We start from the raw sequence: 26,752 nt of genomic DNA on the forward strand, positions 1-26,752 counted from the left end.
ACTGTCTTGCTTTCTGCTTTTCCCCCTCCCTAGCTCTCCCAGCAACATTTATCTTCTCCCCCGCTTGCCTTCTGTTTCTTTCACTTGTAATTTTATTGCCTTCTATCCTCAGTTCTTCAGGCTACAGTCAAAATCCTCCTTCCCTCTCTGTTTCTCCAACTCTTTTTCCTTTGGGATATATGAGATTGCCACAATTATAATACTGCAACTTCCAGTAAATTTTGTAAGACGTACTCAGATAGAATGCCCTTTTGGATTGTATAGCGTTGTTGGACTATCATTGATATCATTATTACCATATATACTCGATTATAAGTCGACCTCATGTATAAGTCGAGGGCAGGTTTTGGGTTTTGATATGACTCGTGGATTTTGATATGAATTTTGATATAACTCATGGATAACTTCAGGGACTGCCTGAAGGAAGAGGCCCCTCCCTCCTCAACTGTCATCTTGGCCTCAGAGGGAGCCATCAGGCAGACCCAGCAACATCAGGGACTGCCTGAAGGACGAGACTTCTCCCTCCTCAACTGTCACATTGTATTTTATATTGTATTGCAATTTTTTACTGTACACCGCTATGATCATTGTGGAATAGCGGTCTATAAATAAAATGTATTATTATTATTATTATTAAAACTTAGGAGCATGCAACAAAGGATCTAAAAGAGGATGCAAAGGGAAACTATGCCAAAGAACTTATAACATTCCAGCAGACATAACTGTTTGTGCTCAGACTAAAGGCTGGATGGATAAGAGAACAGAGGAAGATCAGTGCTTCCAGGACAGATAACACTTGCCTTTCACCAGTGGGTAGTTCCTGTTTTTTTTTAATAGGAGTTCAAGTAGAATGCTTACATTGACTCATGGATAAGTCAAGTCAAGATTTTTGGGTCAATTTTTTGACTTAAACTTCTAGACTTATTCATGAGTATATACAGTATTTCACCTTCCCTAGAACATTTTGTAATGATTTGTAGCATTGTTAGGATTATGGTGGTTACTATTGCAGGGGTCTGGGTGGTGAGGATTGAGTCTGCAACCTGATTGTAAGAAAACAAAATGTGGTCAGTGAGAGGCAATGGTTAATCAGTATACTCCATAAATAGCAGTTTGAACAAAGTTTTTGTTTGTTTAGAAAGATTTCTCTGGTTGCACTACAACTCCCTTGAGTTAAAACTAGTATTTGGAATAGTGTTAAATACAGGGCTGGAAAAACTTTGGGGGTTTTGTTGGTCAATGCAAAATTTTGAAAACGCTGGCCCTCAATAGATCTGCAAAATACTCTGGCATGAGGGCAGAGTGGGAGTGTGGCAACCACCTGCCGACTGCTCCCACGCCGGTGTCATGCTGCCCAACCAACCACACGTTGGGCAGTGTGACATCATGTCTTTGGCACTCGCGTGTAGACTCAAGGCATACAAGGCACACTGTGCCGAAGAGCCATGGAAAAACCGTGGCAATGGCTAGTGCACCATTTCTGTGGCACAAAAAGAAGCTGCTTTTTGCAGCTTCTTTTTGTGCTGCGGAACTGCTGGGTTGGTGGCGTGGCGTGTGGTTGCCGTGTCCCGAACCCAGGGCTTCTAGGGGTGGAGTGGTGCCACCTCTTAGCGGCGGTGTGCTGAGCCCCATATTTTGGTTATATTACAAGTGCCTTGTCTTCAAACCAGTGGTGAAAATTGTTTTTTTCCTGTTCAGTGCAGGAACTGGAAAATATCTTGCATATACAGTTGCCCCTTAGAAATCATGGGGGATCCATTGCGGATCTCACCCCCGTGGGTTCCAAATCTTGCACATATTCAAGCTCTATAGGTTTGAATGGGGTGCATGCATGCTGGGCGTGTTCTGTGGGCGCGCGCCCCATTAAGCTTAATGGTGGTCGCCCCTCTGTGGATTTTCAAGTCCGTGGATTTCAAGTCCACAGACTTGGAGGGGCAACTATACTCAACTGTAAGTCGACCTCATGTATAAATCAAGGGCAGATTTAGGGGCCAAAATTAGGGAACTTGTCATGATAAGTCAAGGGTGGTTTCTGCAGAGCACCCACCTTTCACTCTGCCTCCCTACCACTTCCTTCTTCCTGCTGGGATGTGGCCTCCAGGGTGGCTGTTGGGGCTGAGATGCTAGGGAATCCTGGGAATTGTAGTTTATTGACAGAGAAGGCTAAATGTCTCACAAAACTACAATTTGCAGAATTCCGTAGCATTGAGCCATGGCAGTTAAAGCAGTCTCAAACTGGACTATTTTTGCAGTGTGTTTTCAACCAAAGACAACTTTTCCAGGCTCTGATTTCTTCCCTCTTTCACTTACAAATAACCTTCCTTCAGCCCTTCCATTATTTAGAACTGGGCAGACATTAGGGAGCTTTAGGGAGCAAGACTCAGTAGCTCTAGTCAACATGGCTAACAGTCATAGGTGCTGCAGCTTGACTTTTACTCTAGCCTCTATAACATTGTTCATTCCTTCTTACAGTGCCTTTCTTAAAGAGGAAACAGCAAAAGACTGTGACACTGAAAGACAAAACCAAAACCCGGACTTTAGCTCCCAGAATCCCACACCATGGCTGAGACTTCTGGGAGATGAAGTCCACAAGTCTTAAAAGCCAGTTTATAGCTCTCATCAATGAAGAGTTATTTAGAATTTCAGTATGTAGAAAGATTTTGAATCACCTTTGAGACTAACTGAAAGAAAGAAGTTGGCAGCATGAGCTTTCGTAGACTTAGGTCTACATCCTCAGATGGATTTGGATGCATTCTTCAGATGCATAAATGCACCTGAGTAAGTAGACTTAAGTCTATGAAACTCATGCTGCCCACTTCTTTCTTTCAGTGAGTCTCAAAGGTGCTACAAGATCTCTTTACATACTGATTCTACAGCCTAACACAGCTATAGTTTAGTATTTCAGGTATGTGCTGCAATTTCAAGTATCTAAAGCTTATGCTATTAATAAAGGTGATTCACTATTATGGAGCTGTAGTGTGTGAAGTGGTGTGATGTGTGTCTGTATTTGTATTTGTTGTTATGTGTCCTCAAGTTGTTTCTGACCTAAAGTGAGTTTCTTCAGAGGGGGTTTGCTATTGCCATCCTTTGAGGCTGAGAGACTGTAACATGCCTAAGGTCACCTAGTGGGTTTCCATGGCCAAGCAGGGATTTGAATCCTGGTCTCCAGAGTCCATTGGAGTTTATCACACAGGACGGATCCCATGCAGAAACTTGATTTAAAGGGGGGGGGGGGAACCCCACAAAAGCGGGTTGTTTTTCACACGACGTTTGGCCGTTAACCCGAATAGAAACTAGAAATAACCTGCAAAAGCGGATCGTTTTTAAGAAAACTTTTGCAGCAATGAGAAATAACATGACATTAAGCCGAACGCAAAGTCGACAAAAGCCATTCCTTTTTTACTTTTGGAAACTTCCCGAAAGTAAAAAGGAGTGTCTTTTGTCGACATTGCGTTCAGATTAATGTCGCATTATTTCTCAAACCTCGTCTGAAAAACAACCCCAAAAGCGGATTTTTAAAATCCAGTTTCTGCACGGGATTTAACCTCTGTGTGATAAAGTCCTATCTAGTCCAACGCTCAAACAACTGTCACCTGAAACCTTTCTGTCTTTTTGCAATCAACTATATACTCCCTCTCTCTGTCCCTCTGTAATCTTTTATTGAAACTGTGTGTTTTAAATATGTCTTAAATGTTTCAGCTGTTTTTAAACATTTTTTTAAAATAACATTGCGGTTTAATTTCTTTTTCACTTTTAGAAAATTAATGTTTTAGATGCCCCCCCTTTAAAAAAATTATTGTAAGCTGTCTCAAGGTAATTAATAATAATAATTGTAAGCCGCTCTGATGGCCTTTAGGGCTGAAGGGTGGGGTATAAATACCATAAATAAATAAATGAAATAAATAACATAAATTCAATAATTAAATAGACAAAAAACATTTTGAACTGCCACAGGACTCTTTTTTTTTTGCTGATAAATTAATAGTATTATTATTATTAATAGTAGAATGAAGATATTAATAATAATTGTTTGGTGTTTTTTATTCCGAATCACTGGTTTAGTTAATATTAAATGGTTTGATATGGATAAGATTTAGATAAGGTAGTAAATAATAGTAACAATAATAGATAATTAATGCGATTAATTACGTATTGTATGTGAAATATTATGTGAAAGGTATTTTTAAAATATTATTGTATGTAGGTTATAATATTAATTTAAAAAAAAGGAACCCCCAACTGAGGCTGCAACTAGAAATGAAGCAATTAGACACCGCTTTCAGTGCTGTAGATGCACTGTGATTTATAGTTTTATAAGGTCTTTAGCTTTTTCTGCCCAAGAGTGCCAGTGCCTCGCAAAACTACAAATCCCAGGATTGTGTAGGACTGGAGGGAAGCCATGGCGGTTAAAGGGGTTATCAAGCCGTGCTGTTTCTACAATGTAGAGGTTTGAGTGTTTGGACTGTGGCTCTCTCTCTCTCTGGAGGCCAGGGTGACCTTGGGCAAGTCACACTCTCTCAGCCTCAGAGGATGGCAATGGCAAAACCCGTGTGAAGAAATTTGCCATGGAAAAAAGCCCATGACAGACTCGCCTTAAAGCAGGGAGCAACAACAAAGACGCACTCTGAGGAAAACCCAACTAAATGGGCAACGCACCAAACTGCGCATGCGCGCCCTCCCCTTCAATTCCCGCTTCCTAACGAACTCCAGCCACACAGGCCTTTGTTTCATTTTTCCTTCCCTTCAGACAAAACAAACTAAGCTCCGCCCTCCCCTGTCGCCTCAGCCAATGAGGTTCGAAAAGAACTCACTTTCCCGCTCAGGAGCGAGGCACCTCGCGTTCCTATTGGCTCATCTGAAGAACGCTGGGAGAAGATTGACTCGGTGGCCGACCAATCGGCGTCTCGGATCGTCCAAACGAACTCGACGCTGGCAGATTTGAATCTCCGGCGGCGCTGGAAGCAGTCAGAAGAAGAAGGCGAGAGGGGCCCGAAGGAGAAGGTAGGCTGGGTTGGGCTCTGGAGGGTCTTCACAAGGAAATGGTCCCAGGGGCTGTATAGTTTCTATGCCGTGACTGTGGCTGCATCCGCACTGAAGAGATAACCCGGCTTGAGACATTAAAGCGGTATCAAACCGGGCTATCTCTCCAGTGCGGATGCAGCCTGTGAGTATTAACTACGTGTGTTTTAAACGCGGCTGCCATCTTCGGGTCTTGCCTGGTTCTTCCATAGCTGCCTTTCCCATCCCTAGTCTCTGTTTCTGGGCTGCAGTCTCATCCTGATCTTCGACCATGGCTCTTCCCTCATTGCTTAGGCCTATAATATGTAGCTCCTCTGTGGCCCTTACCTCCGTTTCCTTTTGTGTCCTCCGGCGGCAAGCCTGCCTTTGCGCTTCCCTCTTTAACTTAGCAGTTGCCCCAGTGTCTTCTGCTGTCATCCGCATTATATTATACTTCTATCGGGTGGATTATCTCAGACCCATGCCTTGTTGATTCCCCCCATTTCCTTTGAAATCGTTGTTCTGGTTTACCGTTTACCGCCATTCTTAGGTTGCCCATTATTACCATTAAATCATTTAATTTTGCTCTCCATTTTGCAAGCAGATCAGCGTTTTTCCTTTCCAGTGTCTTGCATAAATTAAAGGGGCTGCTGTCATCATATATAACGTGACACCGTGTTTTTCCTGAGAGGACACCTCTCTAGGCATCTCTAGCTCCTCCAGTGCAACTCTCTGGTCAGCATCTGCCAGACATTGTCCATAGAGTTGCCCTGGAGGAGCTGCAAAGGCCTAGTGGAGTATTCTCTCTAGGAATCTCCAGGTCTTTCAGTGCAACTTTACGTTAAAGTTGAGCATAGAGTTGCACTGGAGGACCTAGATATTCCTGGAGAGAACATATTAATCAAATCTGTAAATAATCAAAGCCGCAAATACAGAGGGATGACTGTATATACATTACGGGTTGATTCATAAGTACAGGTGGAGACAGCATTCATGGCCTAGTCCCTGTAGAATCTGGTTTCTGTTACTACAGAAACATAAATAAATGAGATCATTTATCTTTTAAATACAGATTATTTAAAAGATGAAACCTTGATAAAGATACAGAAATGGTTGGTGCGTTGGTCAGGGTGCCAGGCTCTTTTCTGGCACTAAAAATGGCATGGTTGTCTTGATGTTGTTCATTTTAGTTAAGTGTTTTCCTGTGCAAAGTGTAGTACAAAGCAGAATAAAATGCGTTTTGAGGACAGCGCTGCACCAAGTACCAACAATAAACAACGCTTGCCCAAATTTAAAAGCTCCTCGAGGAAGGGCATTTTCTCACCATCGGAGGTATCTTTAGGGGGGGCACAGGAAGAGAGCGGCCCCCAGATTGGATGACCCCACTACTCTTGGCAGGGGAAGACCCTTCTGTTTGCCTAGCCCTCGAGCGTTAACTGTTGTAGAAGAAATGGGGATGAATCGCATTTGTATCATTACTACATCTGAACAGTTTTTAAAATTAATGTTTTTGACATTGACGAATCACCTGCGGTTTTTTGTTTGTTTGTTTAAGAAAAGAATCTTTTTATTATCCATTACTTTAATTGCAGTTTGTTTTCACTCATACTGTTAGGGTATATATAATATGTTAGGAGAAAGGTAGTATATAAAAGAAAGCGAAAGAAAGGGGGAAAAGAAAGAAAAAAGAAAAGAAAGTTGCAACCAAAGTTCATCAAAATTCTTCAGTGAAAGCATCATTTTGCCTTCTCACCCTGAGCCACTAAGTATGTAGTTGGGGAATAGGATTGGCTGCGCGGTCTGTAAATATTTGGCTTGGAAATATAATAATAATAATTTTTATTTATATTTCCCACCTCTCCCAAGGATCGAAGCGGGATTATATCATTAAAATAATACAGTACAATCCAGAAAAGCTATCTTTAAAGCACTAATACTGAATTGCACATTCCTATTAGTTCCTTAAAATATTCAATCCTCAAATAGTTCTACAATCATAATCAGGCTGGAGCCTTAATATCTTCTCTTAAAATCAGTGGGACTTACCTTGAAGCATGTGTCCATAAGATTCCAGCCTGAAAGAAAACCATTCCTCGTTGAATGAGAAATCAGAATAATTTTAGATTCTTAAAGGGCAATGACTTTATTTACCATTCTTTTCTTCACTTTGTGGTGTCTGTCTCTTATGTATAAAGGAAGTGAAAAGTAGATAAAATGAGCTGGGCTGTAGAAGAGTGGAAAGAAGGCCTTTCCACAAGAGTCCTTCACAAGATTCAAGAACTTGAAAGTCATCTGGAGAAGCTTAAAAAAGAGCGACAGCAGAAGCAGTTTCAGCTGGAATCTCTAGAAGCAGCATTACAAAAACAAAAACAGAAGGTAGCCTAAGGATGTATAAAATATTACACTTATTAGGAGGAATTCTGAAATTGTTTTGTTTTTAATCAATAATAGTATGCTCTCATAATTTGTAATTGCTTTCATTATAAAAAATGGTGATGCAGGTAGTAGAAACACCTGGATTGCAGCTTCTGGCAACCTTCTGCTCTGAAGACCCATTTAAGATGACTGTAATTTGTATAATCAGAGAATGGAAGCTCCATGTAGCCAGAAGCATAATGAATGTTGTGCAGCATGATGTTCTTAGGGTTATTCCAAAATTTGTTTATATATAACCCCAATATCTGACAAGAATAAAATATCTGACAAGATCTGTAATCGTTAACTTTGGTATCATTATGCACGGAATGGCAGAACATAGTGCAGCTATACACATCTGACTTGTACAGTTTGAAGAAACCTCTCCTGTGTTGTGGGCATCTGTTCCACTGGAAGGAATGTGAGCCATAAAACAGTACCTGTTTGGGGGTATTTTTTTTTGTTTCGTTTTGTTTTGGCAAGGCACAGATAATCTATATGCTATACTCTAAAAGTTGTAGAGAAAAAAAGCTTCTATTATTTAGAACCAAGTAAGATTTTTTTTCATGAACTAAAAACTTAGAAGTCAAACTGAACGTGATTATCAGTTATAATATCTTCTGCTAAGGTTGAGCAAGAAAAAAATGAAGGAGCAACTCTGAAGAGAGAAAACCAGAATTTAATGGAACTGTGTGATAACTTAGAAAACGCAAGACAGAAACTTTGTCATGAACTTCAGGTGAAAGAATCACAGGTTAACTTTCAAGAGGGGCAACTCATTTCAAGCAAGAAAAACATCGAAAAGCTAGAGCAAGAATTTAAAAGGTGAGGATTTCTTCTTTGAGGAGGAACCAAAAACATCAGAAGGTTGCGAGGTTATGCTTGTTGTCATCAACATGCTTAGAAGGATCACTCTTGATGCAGCGTATCTCTTAGAAGCCAGTTTGTCTGGAAATTGTTGTTCTGTGCCTTTGAGTCATTTCTGACTTATGTCAACCCTAATGTGTGCCTATCACATAGTCTTCTTGTCAAGATTTTATCAGAGGGAGTTTACCTTTGCCTTCTGAGGCTGAGAGACTGTGATGTACCCATCATTCCATGGCAAGCAGGGATTCGAACCCTGAGCTCCAGAATCATAGTTGCACACTCATCACACTGGCTCTTTTGACTGGCATTGTGTCCATTTAAAAGCAATACCATTGTGAGGAGAAGCTACAGTGTCTGAGGAACTTTAGGAGAAAAGGCTAGCAATGGTGAATGTACAGAATTATTGTATGATGTGGAGAGGGAACCTAATGAAAAGAAATACTGCTTCCTATGGTGGCATTCACTGCCATAAATTTAATGATGACCCTCAATTTGGATAGAATTAAAAGGAGATTAGGCTTCATTGTAACCGTTGCAGTTACAGTAGGTACAATACATCTTAAGACTGAAGTTTATAAAGAGTATCTGACTAAGAGTTCTGCTTTGTTTATATTCTATGGAAATTCTTCCCCAAATGTTCACTGATATGAACAACTTCTCATTGGGGCTGTAGAACAGAATGGAAGTTTGTGAAACATTGCTGTGCCTTACATATACAAACTAAATATTCCAACATGGATTGGGGTTTTCAGGTACAAAGGAATAAGAGATACAGATTAGGACACTCATCTGTTAGAAAATGAACTGCATTTGACTTACTTCCTATGGAACAGCAGGATTTAGGAATGAACACGAATAGGATTGCTCTGTAAAATGGTTGAGCTTAGGCTGCATTGGCACTGCAGAAATAATGCCATTTAGTAACACTTTAACTGCCATGGCTCAGTCCAGTGGGATTCTGGGATTTTTACTTTTGTGAAATATTTAGCCTTTTCTGTCAGAGCACTGTTGCCACAGCAAACTACAAATCCCAGGATTCCACAGCATCAAGTCATGGCAGTTAAAACAATGTCAAATGGCATTATTTGTGCAGAGGCAGCCTCAGTTCCCATTTAATTCAACGAGACCTCATTTATTCATTAAGTTGTCACATTGATTTCAGCTAATCCAATAAGGATATATCCTATTTTTGTTGTTGCTTAGCTAAATTTCCTTACCTTTTTAAAAACAAAAAACAGATACAAATCTGAATTGGAAAAAAGTCAGAAGATCAGTATTGCTGGAGATGCATCTTTCGATAGCACACCACAGAAGAACTTCATTGCTCCTTTGACACCAACTTACTATGGTACATTTTGTTCTTTTTAAAAAACTGTTTGGATGTAATTCTTAATCTTAAAAAAAATTCTCCACTGTTATCAAAAATTAAAAGCATTCCACAGTTCTGTCCTCAAAGCCACAGTTTAATCTGTCTTGTTTGTTTATTATGTCTTGTATTTATCCTGACAGCATGTCTCCTAGACATTGTGTTCTGTAATGGAAGTTTCCTATTTCTGAATAATACAGTTTCCTTATATTTTACATTGTAAAAACATAATTTAAATATATTAATTGTTTCCCACATAGGGTTATGTATGTTTCTATGTGTATAAGATCTTTAAAAAATAATAATGAGATTACTGTATAAGTAAAATAATAAGGTTGCTGAAAGGTTTCTATTCTGCATTGGCAGATTCAAAATTTGAAGAACTGCAAGCAAAATACAGTAAAGAAGTTGAAGAAAGGAAAAGGCTGGAAGCAGAACTGAAGAGCCTGAAGTCTCAGGTAATGATTTAATTACTTGTATTTAGAATACTTAAATGCAAAATATTGATTCAGGGACAGAAAAGTGCAGCTTGTCAAAAGATAACAATACAGTTTGTCCTATGGCAAAACATAGGAAATAGTTCTCTGCTGATATAACAAATTGAAATACTTATATACATTCACATATATTTGAATTGATGATGATGGATGAATAGGTAGTGTACTTTGTCGCTTATTTGATCTCAGTCTAGCAAATTCTTATTCTCTGAAGCATTTCCATATTGTGATCAGTTCAATTAAATATTTTCTCTCTTTGTTCTAAAAGAAAACAAATGCCATGTGTCCTGAAAGTATGATAAGTCGCAGAGCAATTGCTCGGCAGCAAGCTTCCTCATCAGTGTTCTCATGGCAACAAGAGAAAACACCAAGCCACTTTTCATCCAGTAGTCAAGAAACTCCTATAAGAAATGGGTCAGTGACATCACATCTTCCTCAGGAACCTGGGGCAACTCCAAGTCACAGATATCTGAAATCAGCAAAGAAAGAGTTCACCAGCTCCAGCGTCTTCAGCAGTTCAAAGGATTCTCCACTCCTCAACAAGCTGAAAGCCCAGAACCAAGGTAGCTTGCAAATATTGTAACCAAATCAACCTTGTTTATGAATTTTGCAGTGTAGAAATTTCATAGTAAACGTATAGTACTTGCGCCCTTATACTACTAACATTACAGTGGCAAAAGTTGCTTCAGGGCATAAATATATACTTCAGTTAACAAAATAGATGAGCATTATAGAAATTTGGTACCACAGACAGAAATATGGAAACAGTAAGGATAAGTTCCTACTAAAAAAGGAGCACTTCAACATATTTTAGCATATCTTTAAGTCAAAACTACCACCATGTATATGTAAAATAAAAAGTTACCAATCAAATAAGCCTTACATAAGGAAACAAAAAGGTTTTGAATATTCTAGAAACCACTTGGAGACTTCTTTCAAAATGCAACCAGGAATGATTTTTTTTTCCCTTTCAAAAGCCTCTCCCCCCCCCCCCCCCCCCTTCTTATGATTTCTATTTTGGAGCCCAAATTTAGACAACTATGCTTTTAAAAAAACATGCTGGGGGTACCTCGTGAGGCATGCCATCTGCTTTTCCTTTTCTTTCTGTTTTTGTGTTCATGCAAACTAAGGGATTTGCTATTTACCTTGCCTATTGTAAGCAGGCGTGTACAGATTTAGTAGTATCATCTAGAGTGAAATCTTGTTCTTTTCCAGCTCAAGCTTTGTTTATTACATTGTTTTCTGCCTAAACATATGAAGTAGTGCTATATTTTTTGTTTTTTTATGCACAGAGTTAAGATCCAGCATTCAGGAACTGGAGCATAAACTGCAAATTCAAACACAAGATATGAAATTCAACCTTACTAAACTTCAGGAAACTCAGCTACAACTTGAAAATCTAAAATTGGAATTAGCTGAAAAAGATAAAGTTCTGAACAAGACCAAAAATGAAATGAGCAGAATTACAGCACAACTTGATCAAGCTACTGATCAGGTAAAGTGTCTTCTCAAATCTCACATGCATGTTGTCAGAATTTTATCATCTGTTTCATGCAGGCATGCCCAACACTCATTGGAACATTACACGGCAGTGGTTTGCATGTGTCTGTTGGGTTTACAGAAGGGATTTCAAATAATATTTTCACATCAGCAAAGTATCATCAAAGGAGAGGCTATCATAAAATAAACATAGGATTTTATCCACAGATTCACAAAACCTTTCTAGTGAAAAGTATGGTGCACATCTGGTTTGTCTTTAGTTCTGGAGATGGGAACATAAAGAGCTGCCTTATATTGCTGAGTAAGACCATTGCTCCATGGTGTAGCTAGCTCATGCAGGGAGAAAGTCAGAAAAGCTAAATGAACTCAGGCTTACTAAAGAGATTAAAAACAATAAAAAGGGTGGGGTTTTTTTGGGGGGTGGGGTGAGGTTAGTGACGTTCATACCAAAAGAAAAAGCAAGGAAATGGTAGGACCACTGCATGGAGAAGATGATGAAATGCTAACAGGTAACAAAAAAGACAGAATTATTCAACACCTTTGTATCAGTTTTTGAAAAGAAAATTTTCCCTTAACCTGGGGAAAATAGAGCAGATGATGCTGTAGGGGAAATATTTACAGAATAAGTAAAGTAGTACTAGAATACATGGCTACTCTAAATGAATTCAAATCTCCTGGGCCAGATGACCAACATCCAAAAGAACTGGCAGAAATCATCTCAACCACTGGCAATAATTTTTGAGAATTCCTGGGGAACAGGAGAGGTCCCAGCAGACCAGAGAAGATGCCCCTATCTTCAAAAAAGGAAGGAAAAAAAGAGGACCCAGATTATTACCGCCTAGTCAGCCTGACGTCAATACCAGAAAATATTTTAGAGCAGATAATTAAACAGTCTGTAAGCACTTAGAAAGGAATGCCGTGATCACTAAAAGTCATCATGCGTATCTCAAAAACAAGTCATATCAGACTATGATAATCTCTTTTTTTGAGAGAGAGTCACAAGCTTTGTATAGGAAGGTAATGCTGTGGCTGTAGTGCGTTGTGATTTCAGTAAGCCCTTTGACAAGGTCCCCCATGATAACCTTGAAGACCTTGCAAGGTTTGTGAGCTAGACGAGGTGATCATTAGGTGGATTTGTAATTGGTTAACCAGTCTAACCCAAATCTCCTTTTCATCCTGGAGAGAAGTGACCAGTGGGGTGCCACAGGGTTCTGTCCTAGGTCCAGTGCTATTCAACATCTTTATCAATTACTTGGGCCCCATACAGACTGCCAAAATAAAGCTGCTTTGGGTCACTTTGGAAATATGCTGTTTAAATGATACATGCGTCCTAAGAGTCCGGAAGCTGCACCAAAGCTGCACTCCAGTCCTTAAACAGCATACCTCCAAGGTGACCCGAAGCAGCTTTATTTTGGCCTATCTGTATGGGGCCTTGGATGATGGAATGGAGGGCTTGCTTATCAAATTTGCAGATGACACTAAATTAGGATGAGTAGCTAAAACTCCAGAGGTTAGGATCAAAATTCAAAATCACCTTAACAGATTAAAAAACTGGGCCAAAACTAACAAAATGAGTTTCAATAGGGAGAAATGTAGGGTACTACAGTTGTGTGATAAAAATGAAATGCACAGATATAGACTGGGTGACACCTGGTTTGACAGCAGTAAATTACAAAGGGATCTAGAAGTCTTAGTGGATCACAGACGGAACATGAGTCAGCAATGTGATGGGGCAGCTAAGAAAACCAACGAAATTCTAGGATGCATCAATAGAAGAGCTAGGGAAAATAATAGTGCCAGTATATTCTGCTTCAGTCAGATTTTAATACTGTGTCCAGTTCTGGGCACCACAATTCAAAATGGATGTTGAAAAGCTTGAATATGTCCAAAGGAGGCTGACCAAAATGGTGAAAGGTCTGGAAACAATGCTCTGTGAGGAGAGATTTAGGGAGTTGGGTATGTTTAGTCTGGAGGGGAGAAGGTTAAGAGGTAATATGATAGTTCTGTTTAAATAGTTGAAGAGTTGTCATTGAAGATGGAGCAAGCTTGTTTTCTGCTGCTCCAGAGACAAGGATATGTAGCAATGGATTTAAGCTACACGAAAAGAGATTCTACCTCAATATTAAGAAGACCTTCCTGATGGTAAAAGCTGTTCAACAGTGGAACATGTGGCCTCAAAGAGTGGTGAAATTTACTTCTTTGGAGGTTTTTAAAGAAAGGCTGGATGTGAATCTGTTGGGAGTACTTTGATTGTGTCTTCCTACATGACAGGGAGTTGGACTGGATGGCCCTTGTGGTCTCTTCCAACTCAGTAATTCCATGATAGAAGCACACTGCAACATGGTGGTGAGGCCCCTCGTAGAAGGCTCTGTATCCATTGTGAGCAGCTTGTTTAAATACTAAGCTATTTTTAGGCTGATTCAGACTCATTTGCTATTATATAATTTCTTTTTACTTTTTTTGCTCTGTTAATTGTTATGTATTTTGCTTTTTTAATTGTATTGTTGCTAAAATTACTATGTATTTTTGTTATTTATTGCTATTGTTAATTGCTATCTTATTTTATTGTTATTGTTTAATGCATTGCTATGTTACGTTTGTTTTTTAATTCATGCTTATTGTTATTGCCTTGTATTATCCCTCTGTTGTAAGCCGCCCAGATTCCCAGTGATTGGGCGGCGTATAAATAAATCATATTATTATTATTATTAAAGTGTATTCCCCCATGTCTTTATCTTAAACCATGTTTCTGTATATTTGTTTATTTTTCTGTTTATACCCAGTGAGTATAGTGAAGAACTTCTTTTTCCCATTCTTTATCATTTTTTTACATATATGGAGACTATCAAGCTGATTATCTCAACCACCTTGATGCCGCCAGTTTTGTCTATGTCTGCCCAACAGCAGCTTCTTTCCTGCTGGATGAAAGTATAGTAAATAGTTTCAGAAATAAAAAACAAAACCATCTGTAGTTCTAGGGAAGTATCCCAGATTCCCTTGTAGTATTGCAATAGTTCCTGGCAACTTTTTCTGTTCCCTCCAGAGAAAAAACAGGTATGTTTTCCCTCTTGATTCAATATCTAAAGTAAGCAGCTCCTTGGAAAGGAATGGGTATTGTATCTAACAGGCTTGATGCAGCCTTCCCCAACTCAGCACCTTCCACATATGTTGGAATGCAACTCCCATCATCTCCCATTCACAAGGATGAAGGATACTATGCTGAAGTAGGCTGCTTTGTTGACCCAGATGGTTTTTGAATAATACAAATCTTGAATTTTCCCCAGGATATTTCATTATCCAGAATTTATTCACTGAAGTTCTCATTTTGGATCATAGTGCATTTATTTTTTTGTTCTTGCCCTCTATCTCCATCCATAAGTATTAATTCACCTTTGACCCTGTTCGCAATGAACCTTTCCCTGCAAAGGTCCACTTGACCACAGAAGGCTTTCTCTCTGTGTTGTTTTCAAGCTGTGGAATGCATTCATAGGCTCATCTGGTGAGAACACAGAAGAGAGCCCTTTTGATAGCTGTTCCTTAAGCTAGGGAGCTCTCCCTAGGAAAGCTCAATTGGCTCCCTCTATGCTCTTTTGCTGATGGCAAAGATCTTATTTAAAAAGATCTTCATCCTATAACTGGTTGAAGTAGAAGAATGTGCAGTGGGTATAAGGTTATTATATAATATGTGATTGATGAGTGTTTAAGTGTTTAAAATTTTAAGTTGGACTGATAGATTAATGTTTTTAAAACTTTTGTACCACATAGTGTTTTAGCTATTTTGTTTAAACTTGTATTGCAGTATGCTTTGGGTCCCATATTAGGAGAAAGGTAGGCTATAATAAAGTAAATAAATTATAAATAAATTCCCCCCCAGAGGTAATTTCAGCATTCCCCCTCTCACTACATTTTGGGAAATTGTAAAGACGCAACTTTTCAAACTTATTGATTTATTGTGGTGATTTTAAATACTTGATAAATATGATGGTTTTAATGCGGCCTTTGATTTATCTGTTTTTAATTTGCCATTAATTTGTGTTTAATGATGTTTTTAGCTACCCTGATTACTATTGGATTATTATTATTATCAGTTTGATGGAAAGTTGGGATAGAAATGAAAACATAAAATAATAAATAAATTTATTTTAAGCCTGTGTACAAATTATGTGGCACATGTTTCCAAACTTAGCAATATTGCATTACTCTTGTTTTAGTGTGCTGCAAAAGAGGAAAAGGTGAAAAGGCTTTCAGAGGAGCTCAGTTATCAGCGACAAAATTTCCAAATAGCCCAACATGCTTTACAAGAGAAAATAAAAGAGAAGGAAAAAGAATGCCAGAAGGTAAAGGCACTGCTATTCTAGCTAACACTAACCAGAGAAGACAGGGAATTCACAAAGGCTAAGAAGAGAATTCTGTGGGACTGTAATTCTCCTGATTTGCTATACATTTTGAGTGGGTTGCTAGCATTGTATCTCTGTTGAGCATTCATCCTTGGCCTCATCAGGCAGACCCAGCAACATCAGGGACTGCCTGAAGGAAGAGGCCCCTCCCTCCTAAACTGTCATCTCGGCCTCGGAGCGATCAGGCAGACCCAGCAACATCAGGGACTGCCTGAAGGAAGAGGCCTCTCCCTCTTCAACTGTCATCTTGGCCTCAGAGGGAGTCATCAGGCAGACCCAGCAACATCAGGGACTGTCTGAAGGAAGAGGCCCCTCCCTCCTCAACTGTCATCTTGGCCTCAGAGGGAGCGATCAGGCAGACCCAGCAACATCAGGGACTGCCTGAAGGACGAGACTTCTCCCTCCTTTGTCACCTTGTATTTTGTATTGCATTATGATTTTTACTGTACACCGCTATGATCATTGCGGAATAGCGGTCTATAAATAAAACATTATTATTATTATTATTATCCGTTTTTAGTCACAGGTTGGCATTATTTCAGTGCCATCCTATATATGCCTATCCCTGTCTGAGTTGATGCAGTCATAGAGTGCTATTCTGTTAGTAAGTCCCTACTAGAGTAGATCCATTGAGTCAGTAGCTGAATAGTGAGTTGACAGAAAGGGACATCTCATTGATTCAGCAGTTCTGTTTTAGTCACGATTAACAATAGAATTCAGACCAATAGACTTATATTTACATACTTTAATCTGTTAAAATATGAGACATATAAAATAAATCTTACATATTTCACCAGGAGTTCCATGGTATTACAGAAAAAAGGAGTGCAAGAAATTGTGTGCAGGAATATAGCTTTAATATTCTTGCCTCACAAACACTGTTTTCCCTCTTCTCCTTTACATTTTTAGTCATAAGATGTTTATGAGCAGGTCTGCTTGGTTTTATCCCTAATTTTCAGTTCCTATGCCTATATAGACTAGGATCCAAAGACCTCCTTAAGCTCATACATAGTGTATTAATGCTGAAGAATTTTTGCTTCTTTTGTTTGTTTATTTGAACAGCTGACATGTCACAAACTGCTTTTGAAACCACTCTTTCCAAAGCAATTGGTCGTTTGGCATGGAAGGGCAGCTAATCAAGAAGATGTCAGTTGCTAGAGCTCCACTGATCTGACAGAACTAGTTTTACAGTTCTCTGTATAACATCATTTTCTTCTTTCTCAACGGCCACATTATATTGTTTCCTTGATACATAGCATAGCAACTAAGAAGTTTCTTTTTTTACAAAACAAAATGATAACCCTGTAATCAACCTAAGAAGATAGGAGAATTTTAATACATTTCTTGTTTATTATTGTTTCATTTTTCTCCATCATCACCATTCCAGGAACACTCTCTTCATCTTGGACAGATCAGGTCCAGTCTACAAGGGGAACTGCTTCAAGCCAAAGATACCTATAATCTTCTTAAAGCTGAACTGGAAAAAGTAGGTATCTCATATATGAAACATTCAAACAAAACTAGTAAGCAGACCAATGTGTAAAGCATGAAACACTGTGCTGCTACTGAATGCTTTCCATTGTGCTGCATTGTTCAGGAAGCTGCAGAGACTAGTTAAATTTGTAGAGACTTCAAGGTTAATTTCAGTATCAAGGGTGACACCATGAACTGCCTATAATGTTGTAACTGTCCTTATGCACAGGTATTCCAACATAGTATAGCATCTAAAGAGTTTCTTACTTCAAAAAGTTGAAACCAGGCTAGTGATTTGTAAATATCAGCCATAAGAATATCTGACCTAAAACAACAAAATATTTTTTTTTAATTAACTGAGACATAGCTTAGGTGGAAATTCTCAGTGGTCTCCTGAATTCATAAGTTCAAGGCATCTAGTAGGTAGGATGGCATTTTGTTTTGTTTACCCCTCTGTCTTTTTTTTGCTACATCCAATACAAAAAAACCAAAGCAACATGTCACCAACCATAGGCTGGTTTTCAGAAAACCAAGGCTGGTTTTCAGAAAACCAAAACAAGACATTTTTCCTCTTGCTTTTTCAGAAGAAAGTAAAGAAAGACTTTGCCCTGGTCATTGGCAGGACAGGGCTTTGTGGTGCAGGATAGCACTCCTTCACCCTCCTGCATCATAATTCATACAAGGTAATGCAGGCCTCAAGGGGTTGCAGAGGGATTCAGCGTGTCTTGTAACTCCTGCAAGTTGCAACTAGCAAGTTGAAACTAGCAATCCAACTAGCAATTTTCACAGGATAAAATTTTTTCATGTAATGACATAAGTTGCTACCAACTGCCTATGGATGACATTGAATATTATGTTCTGCTAATGTTCTGTAGTGCTACCTAGCATCCATCTGGGGACATGCCAAAGTTTACTAGTTGCATCTAGGTTATGTCAGCCTTATATCCTTGTTTGGCTCTTTTTGTGTATAACCTGAAGGAGAATCAAGATCCTGCTGATTTTCCCCACCCCACCTGACATCAATGCATTAGTTGTCACATCTCCCAGCATTATAAGCAAGGTCTAAAACGCACATGCCCATGCATTGTACCCAATGAAACAAAACAAAAATTAAGTCAGGCCAACAGATGCATAGGTTGTAATAATAATAAAATTTGTATCCTGCCTCTCTGTGTATTGGATCGAGGCGGGTAACAACAAACCAAAACAATAAAATCAAACATGACTATCAATAGATAAAAGCATAACAGGACATATTAGATCCTAGTTCCATAATCATCTTCCCACCCTAAAATACCATTAAAAACAATTCCCAATAAAATGCTTAATAAAATAAAACGAGATCAAAGTCCAGTGGGTATAGCTAAAGAAATGGAGAGTGAAAATTCTGAGGAGATCAGTTTGGGAAGGCCTGCCGGAAGAGATCAGTTTTTATTGCCTTAAATGCCTCCAAAGATGTTAGATGGCGGATCTCATCCAGCAGGTCATTACAGATGTTTGGAGCGGCAACAGAGAACGTCTTCTGGGAAGTCATCTTCGGTCTAGTTCTCGCTAACTGCAATTGGTTCTTCCCAGAGGACCTGAGAGTGCTGGAAGGATTGTATGTGAGGAGATGTTCCCTCAGGTAAGCTGGCCTCAAGCCATGCAGGACTTTATAGGTAATAACGAACACCTTATACTGTGCCCAAAAGCTAACGGGCAGACAGTGTAGGGATTTTAAGATAGGTGTAATAGAATCAAATTTGGAACTCCCTGTCACCAATCTGGCTGCCATATTTTGGACCAATTGCAGCTTCCGAACGTGGCATGAGGGTTGCCCCATGTATTGGAGAAATCGAGACGAGAAGTTACCAGTGAATGTACAACCATTTCTAGATTTTCCTGTTCCAGGAAGGGTTGTAGCTGGCGAATCAGCCGAAACTGATAATGGGCGCTCCTGGCTGTCGCATCCATCTGGGATGACAGCTGAAGCAACGAGTCCTGGAGCACCCCCAAACTACGGACACAGTCCTTTAGGGGAAGTGTCATCCCATCCAGAACTGGAGAGTTTATCACCATACTCGGATTGGGATTGCCTATATGGAGTACCTCCGTTTTATTTGGATTCAATTTAAGTCTATTTTCCCTCATCCAATCCATTACTGACTTCAGGCAGTCATTCAGAGGGGAGATGACTTCCTTGGTCACTGAAGCAGTCTGAGACATGGAGAAATGAATTTGGGTGTCATCAGCGTACTGATAACACCCTGCCCCATGTCTCCAGATAATCTCACCCAGCGGTTTCATGTAAATGTTGAATAGCATTGGCGACAGTATTGCGCCTTGAGGGCAGCCTGATTAGAGCTTCCTCTTGGCTGAACAACTGTCGTCAAGCGACACCATCTGGAACCTGCAGAGCAGTGCCTCCGATTCCCAATTCCCTCAGGTGCTCCAGAAGGATACCATGGTCTATGGTATCGAAGGCCGCTGAGACGTCCAAGAGCACCAACAGGGCCACACTTCCCCTGTCAATGCACAGATGGAGATCATCAACCAAGGCAACCATGGCAATTCGCCAATTATCTTCACTCAAGGCTTTCAAAAAGGTGACAAAAATCTTTCTCTTCTGGCAGGCCTTCCCCGATTGATAATGTCCAGAACCAATTGAATCCCCCTCCTTTTATTATTTTCCTTATTTGTGTTTTTTTTAATTTTGATGTATTATGTATTTTTAACCATGTTTTATTGTTTAATTTTATACTTGGGAGGGAGGGTTGGGTCGGGGTCTTGTGGGGCTTGTTTTTTTATTGTTCTATATTGTATAAACTTTGCTGTTACCCACCTCAATGCCCAAAACGGAAGAGGCGGGATATAAATAAATATTTTTTTATTATTTATTTATTATGGCAGTCTCCACTCCATATCCTGACCTGAAGCCAGTTTGAAATGGATCAAGATAATCAGTGTCATCCAAGACTGCTTGGAGTTGGTTAGCAAATGCCCTCTCAATCACCTTGCCCAAAAATGGTAGAAGAGTGACCAGACGGTAGTTAGATATCTCCAGGGGATCAAGGGAAGGCTTTTTAAGAATGGGTTTGATCACAGCCAGTTTTAAACTGGCTGGAAAGCAGCCTTCCCTGAGGGGAGGCATTAATTATTGATCTTAGTAAACTCATAGTTGCCTCCCCTCCCTGGATGGCCAGCCATAAGGGGCAGGGATCGAGAGGGCAAGTGGTCTTTTAACCTTTCCAAGCAGCTTGTCTACATCATCAGTAGTCAAAGAGTGAAACTGATCCAAATTAACCTCATTAACAGAGTTGCTGGACATCTCTCTTGTTTCTGTATTAAAGCTGGAGTCCAAGTTCGCCCTTATCTGAGAGATTTTATCTGCAAAGTAATCATTGAAGGTGTCACAGCAGGCCTCAGTAGGTTGTAATATCGAGTTCAAGGTGGAAGGAGTCTGAGTTAGCTTCTTAACCACCTTGAACAGCTCTGCTGGACAAGACTTCACAGATGCAATAGATGCAGAAAAGAAAGATTTCTTTGCTGCATTTATTGCCACTCGATAGCTTTAGGAAAAGTCCTATGACGTGTTTTGTTGGATAAGTGTCAAGTGTTGGAATGTGATATGTAAAGAGATATACAGAATTGTAGGAAATTAGGGGGTAAGATTGGTCAGAGTAGTTCAAGTCACCCATTCAAAAACCTCAAATAGGTTCAGCACCTTGGATAGCTAATCTCATTTGAGACAAAAACTTGGAGTAGATTGACTGCTTCACTGAAACGGGTGCCAACACTGGTTAAAAGATAAATCTGCAAAGGGCTTGCTTTTTATTTTCTATTGTACTGCAACTGCTTTTTCAGGCTTGTGATCAATATAGAGTGCTAAAAGCTTATACTCAAGTCGGCCACACTTTGATCTGCAAGTTTTCTTATCAGTGTGTTTAATCTATGGCTATTTTTAGCACTAGTATTTAACCTTAATTATGGTAGATGTATGTTTCTAGAGACTTGTCATTTTGGCCATATAATGGTAAAAATAAAATTGGCCTGTTCTATGATTTTCCATCTACATCAACAATGTTTTTCTATTTTGCTATGTTACATGGTCCCATATATTGAAATTTACCACCTTTTCCCTATTAGACCCGCTCAGCAAAGCAGGAATTTGAAAAAAAGGCTAATGACTTGACAGAGAAATTGAGTCAAGCAAACCAGACTATGCAGACAATAAAACTGGAGGGAAATGAATTGAAGAATATGTGTGAGGTAAGTAAAATTATATGAGTAAATTATATACTTAGCTGTATAACAGTTCCTAATCTGATATACCTGATGTGTTCCCCAGCCCTCTGAGCTCTGGAGAAGAATAGGTATTTAGGAACAAAGATGCTTTATGGCCCACCAAGTCTTCAAATGCCAACACCCTTGTGGCTGATCAAAAGCAATCAAAATGGCTTCTAGCCAAGAGCTCATTTCCATCTGTTGAAACGGGTGGGGCACAGTGAGGCAGGACATGGCTATTAGATCTTGCAGCTTCCCAAAGTCTAACATTCCTGGAGAAATGTCAGGAAGAAACTCTTCTAGAACATGGCCACATAGCCCGAAAAACCTACAAGAAACTATAAAAATTACACTGTTTTAAGTATCCAGGAAACACACTTTTCTTGGAAGAAAAGATGAACACTCTCCTTTTTCCCACAATTTTTTGTTTCTACTGCAAACATGATTCTTAAGAAACCAGAAGTGAACTTCTGGCCACTTTTGGGTTGGAGGGTACAGCAGGTTGGGGAGGGGAATAATTAAGCCCCCAGACTCACCAGACTTGCCCATCTCAGCTGTAAAATGTATACATACTCTTCTGCTTCATATGGTAGAAGTGTGTTAAAATATATAAATGCTGCAAACAGACTTCCACAACATATGGTAGGAGTGTGTTAAATATATATAAATGCTGGAAAATGGTTAAAATATATCAGTACAGTTTCTCACATGTGAAAACAGTTGAGCTCCTTTCCTTTGCCTTTTTTGATCAACAAGTAGGAGTCAGGTCTGGAAGCCAATCAGGAGCAGCAGTTCTGTGAATTAATAGCAGCTGGTTCTATTTTTCCAATTGTTGGAATAGAGAGAAATCCTATTTTGGAAGAAAAAGGATAAACAAAAGATCAATTTTTTTTGTCCTGTAGGAGGCTGTTGTACCCTGACATCATTCAGAAATCACAGGCTTTGTTTTGACTTCTAGGTTTTTCCTTGTTTTGGGGGGCGGTTTGTGAGGTGTTGTGGGGTGTTTAGAGTAGATACACTAGTACCTGAGGCTTTCAAGAATAGCAACTAACAGGTTTGGCAATAAAATGCTCAGATATATTAGGGGGAACACATCCAACCTGTTTTAGGCCTTGAAGTATTCCTAGTGTTTGACCAGTTCTTGGCCACTTAGGCAAATGCACTGTTAGAGAGGGAAGAGATGTTATCATTGTTCAGTAGATCTTGAATAGCCTACTGCAGCAGATGGCGTAGTCTTAAGTGTTTTTTCCTAAACTAGTCCTCTACAAATGTGTTGGACTACAGTTTTCTAGCCAACATGGCTGTTGCTGGATGAGGCTATTGGGAGTTGTAGTCCAGGTTCCCAAAGAGTGTGCCAGGTTGCAGAAGTCTGCTTTACAGTTACTTGTAATTACAGTTATTTGCTTGCTTATGCAATTAATGGATGAAATCAGAGCTTAGGAAAGTCCCCCCCCCCATCCCAGATGTTCCAGAATGCCAACATTTATACATTTCTGGCAGCAATGCTAAAATCAACGGGGCTTAGTTTCGAGTAGCCATGTTTAAGACTGTTAATATCATCATCAGTCCTATCTTATGGAGAGAACATCTACACAATATCTGCTTCCAAACTTTGGCTGGAGCATTCTGGGACTTGTAGTCACTTTTCCAACTCTGAGTGAGTAGTCAAGTAGTCTGGGGAAGCAGCCAGGAAGAAGAGAACACCTTGTTGATTTCAGCAAAGAAGCCAAGCGATGAAGGTTGCCCTTTGGCTTCTGTGTAGGAGAGTTCCAGGAGCTTTTTGGTCCAAATTCTGTGCTGGAAGCCTCCAATGATAATCATAGAGGTTGTAAAACCTACTGCGCACTCCATCCTCTTGAAACCACTTGGTCTTGATTGTATCATAGTAGTGCTTCTAAAATCATTGGCTAATGGCCCATATGCTTGGGCTGAAAACTGTGTTAAGAAGTCTTTAAACTGCAGGATGCTCATTATATGGGTGCACATCAAAAATTGCCAGAGAACCTTGAGCTTTTAAATCTGGGCACTTTCAAGGAATATTGGCACAATAGCATATCTCTTCCCTCCCTTTCTCTCTAATGGAGGCTTAAAAGATGGCATTAGGGTGGGGGAGGAAAGGATGACAATGAACAGAAGCAACAACAAGTTTAATCTTGCTTTTGGGCTGATTTGCTTAAATAGCTGGAAATACAAACCAGCTTTGCCAACAAATTTCCAGCTTATGCTTCCCATCCTGGTTGTCCCTTCTCTTAAATTTGGCTTTGCTGTACTGGTGCCCATCTGCTAGGAGTAACTAGATGGATAATTGAGGGCTCGAGACCAACAAAGCCCTGCCAATGCCATCTGTTATCTTAGCGGTTCAGGAGTGGGCGGTGTGGGCCTCTGCATGCCATTTTCTTTAGGAACAACTCTTTTGTTTTTCTTTTCCTTCACATAATTGTGGTGTGGGGAGCTGATTTTAGCAGAAAGCTTTGATGTTCAGTGGAGAGGGTCCTGAACTCTTTCATAGTCCCTGCTGTTTTTTAAAAAATAAAATAAAATTCAATGCCAGACACTCATGCTTCTGTATGTGCTGTGAAAGGAAATGTCCAATCTTTGGCTTGTTTATCCCCAAGATTTATCCTCTATTTGTGTGAAAGACATGGCCCCCAAACCTTCCTAAATTCTAACCCTGTCTCAGTTATTGTTTTTTACTTGGAGTGTCTTGGCAGCTGTCTCAGTTTCTCTTTCCTATTAAGCTCGAAAGCAGTCATTCATGGATTCTGGTTTTCTAGAATATTTGCCCTACAAAAGGCTTGTCATGGCATAATCTATAACTGGCTAGATGTTTCCTTGGTTAGCATATGCTGCTTGGCAGCTGTTCAGAGACCACTTCCTGTCAACTGTCAATTGCTAGTGTAATAATTAGCATCCTCCTGGTCAGAGGTTTGAAAAAGTTACTTTTTAGGACTTCATATGCCAGAATCATCCAATCAGCATGCCCAAAAAGTAATTTCTTGAAGCTCTCTCTGTTCTTGGTATGTCTTACCTACAAAGACAACCCCCTCCCCCATTTTTCTTATTTGGTTGTGATTGTAGTGGTTTGAGTGCTGGACTAGAACTTTGGGGGGCAGGGTTTAAATCCCCACTTGCCCATGGAAATCTACTGGACCTTGAGCAAGTCATACTCTCTCAGCCTCAGAGAAAGGCAAGGGCTACTCTCCAGATCTTGCCAAGAAAACCTCATGATAGGATTGCTATAAGTCAGAAATGGCTTAAAGGCACACAACAATTTCCACTGAAAAGCCAATGTGGTGTAGTGGTTTGACCATTGGACTGACTCTGGATACCATGTAACAATTTCTTCCAAAAAGGCAGTCAGTGCAGCTCACCTTAGGTTTGCCATAAGTTGGAAACAACTTGAAGGCACACAGGAACAAGTAGCTAATAACTCTAAAAACAAACCACTAATTAAAATACCGTGTAAATACTAGTAATTTAACACACCAGTAGCTAAAAACACACCAGTGAAAGCTGTCACTTAATTAGGTGGAACCCCTTTGGTCACAGGCTATTTTACATGCCTAAGGCCTGCATGAAAAACAATTCATTTCCCTGACTACAGAAGGACAATAAAAGAATGAAACTGTTCTCCCTTGTCAGGGAATTCCAGAGCTTGGGAGTAACCACAATAATGTCCCTCATTCATATCATTCTGTCTCTAATGGTGGTGGGACTGTACAAAGGGTGTCCTTTAATGGTCAACATCGGTTTCGTGGTCCATAACATATTGTCTTCCTTGGTACATGTGATAGATTGGGTGACGGGGGTTTTATGTAAAGCTGCTCTATTTAAAGTGGTTACAGTAATTTTCTGTCATTTCTGTTTAATTCTTATCTTACCAGATCAGGCATTTCAGTACCCCTGAGCACATTTTTATGATAAAAATCAGCTGTAGCAAAAATTGTCCTAATATATTTATTTCATTTTGCCATTAGGATGCTTTTTTAATCCCATTCAAGGTGGGGATTCCCTGCCACAAAAAAAGTTCTGTACCATTTTGCAGTTGAAATCTGCAGAGAATTACACATTAGCCACAGTCGCCTCTTCTCAAAGATGGGAAGGCAGCACATGCATGTTCAATTGATCCCACCCAAACAGAACCAATGATGGATACTGATTTCAACTGAGGCAGAGGTGAAAGGACCTGGTTTAGACATGCAATAGCAATAGCAAGTACATTTCTATACTGCTTATACTGTAAGCTAATTTCCCCCAACAATCTGGGTACTCATTTTAGCGACCTCGGAAGGATGCAAGCCTGAGTTGAGCTTGAGTCCTTTCGCTGGTATTGAACTTGCAACCTTATGGTTTGTGAGTGAGTGGCTGCAGTACAGGCATTTAACCACTGCACCACCAGGGCTCCTGCCAACAGTCAAAGAAGTTACTTGAGATTGCAAGACCTGAGCAAGCACTGCAGAGGGTAGGGTGACTTGAAGGTCTCTCATTCATAGGATTATCATAAACTGAAGTCAACGTGAAGGCAGTTAAAAAAATAATAATAGTAGGCTTTCTTGCAAGTAAGTGAAAATATATATTTTCCTTAAAGATTTTATGCCCATTTCCTAGTACTGTGGGGATCACAACAAAGTTTGTTTTGTTTTCATTTTTAAGTAACAGTTGTAGTATTTTTAGAATGAATAAATTTGGTTTCTAAGATTTTTTTTGGCAGAAATTATCAAGTACACTAAACAAGTTTTAGTCACACATGAGTTTTCTGCATCCTAGAACAACTTACATTATCCATCCACAAAGTGTCCTGTGAATACAGAGTATTGTATTCACATTGTGAATATTGTTATGGCACCAGAGCTCTGAAAGTGAAGGCCAAATATCTCACAAAACTACAAATCCTAGAATTCAATAGCATTGAGCTATGACAGTTAAAGTGGCGTCAGACTGCATTATTTCTGTAGTGCAGATGCAGCCAGAGTCGA

General features: G+C 39.7%; 1 protein-coding gene across 3 annotated transcripts in view; it reads left to right on the plus strand.

Annotated features, from left to right (window-relative positions):
- The first annotated feature begins 4,955 nt into the window (after positions 1-4,955).
- Positions 4,956-26,752, plus strand: part of LOC149310610 (centromere protein F-like) — a 46,035-nt gene continuing 24,238 nt past the window's right edge. For 2 of the 3 annotated variants that reach the window (XM_089529299.1, XM_089529302.1), the window contains exons 1-10: positions 4,956-5,001; positions 7,194-7,374; positions 8,042-8,238; positions 9,519-9,628; positions 10,013-10,104; positions 10,412-10,706; positions 11,436-11,638; positions 15,855-15,980; positions 17,428-17,526; positions 21,639-21,761. In XM_089529299.1, coding sequence (XP_089385425.1) covers positions 7,213-7,374; positions 8,042-8,238; positions 9,519-9,628; positions 10,013-10,104; positions 10,412-10,706; positions 11,436-11,638; positions 15,855-15,980; positions 17,428-17,526; positions 21,639-21,761 — 1,407 coding nt within the window. In that variant the 5' untranslated portion in view covers positions 4,956-5,001; positions 7,194-7,212. Of the gene's footprint in view, positions 5,002-7,193; positions 7,375-8,041; positions 8,239-9,518; positions 9,629-10,012; positions 10,105-10,411; positions 10,707-11,435; positions 11,639-15,854; positions 15,981-17,427; positions 17,527-19,004; positions 19,138-21,638; positions 21,762-26,752 lie in introns of those variants that run through there. The other variant, XM_089529303.1, reaches the window with a different exon arrangement.

The sequence above is a fragment of the Sceloporus occidentalis genome, unplaced genomic scaffold, assembly GCF_023333645.1.
Source record: "Sceloporus occidentalis isolate IW3139 unplaced genomic scaffold, rSceOcc1.0.p SCAF_6, whole genome shotgun sequence".
Classification (NCBI taxonomy): domain Eukaryota; kingdom Metazoa; phylum Chordata; class Lepidosauria; order Squamata; family Phrynosomatidae; genus Sceloporus; species Sceloporus occidentalis.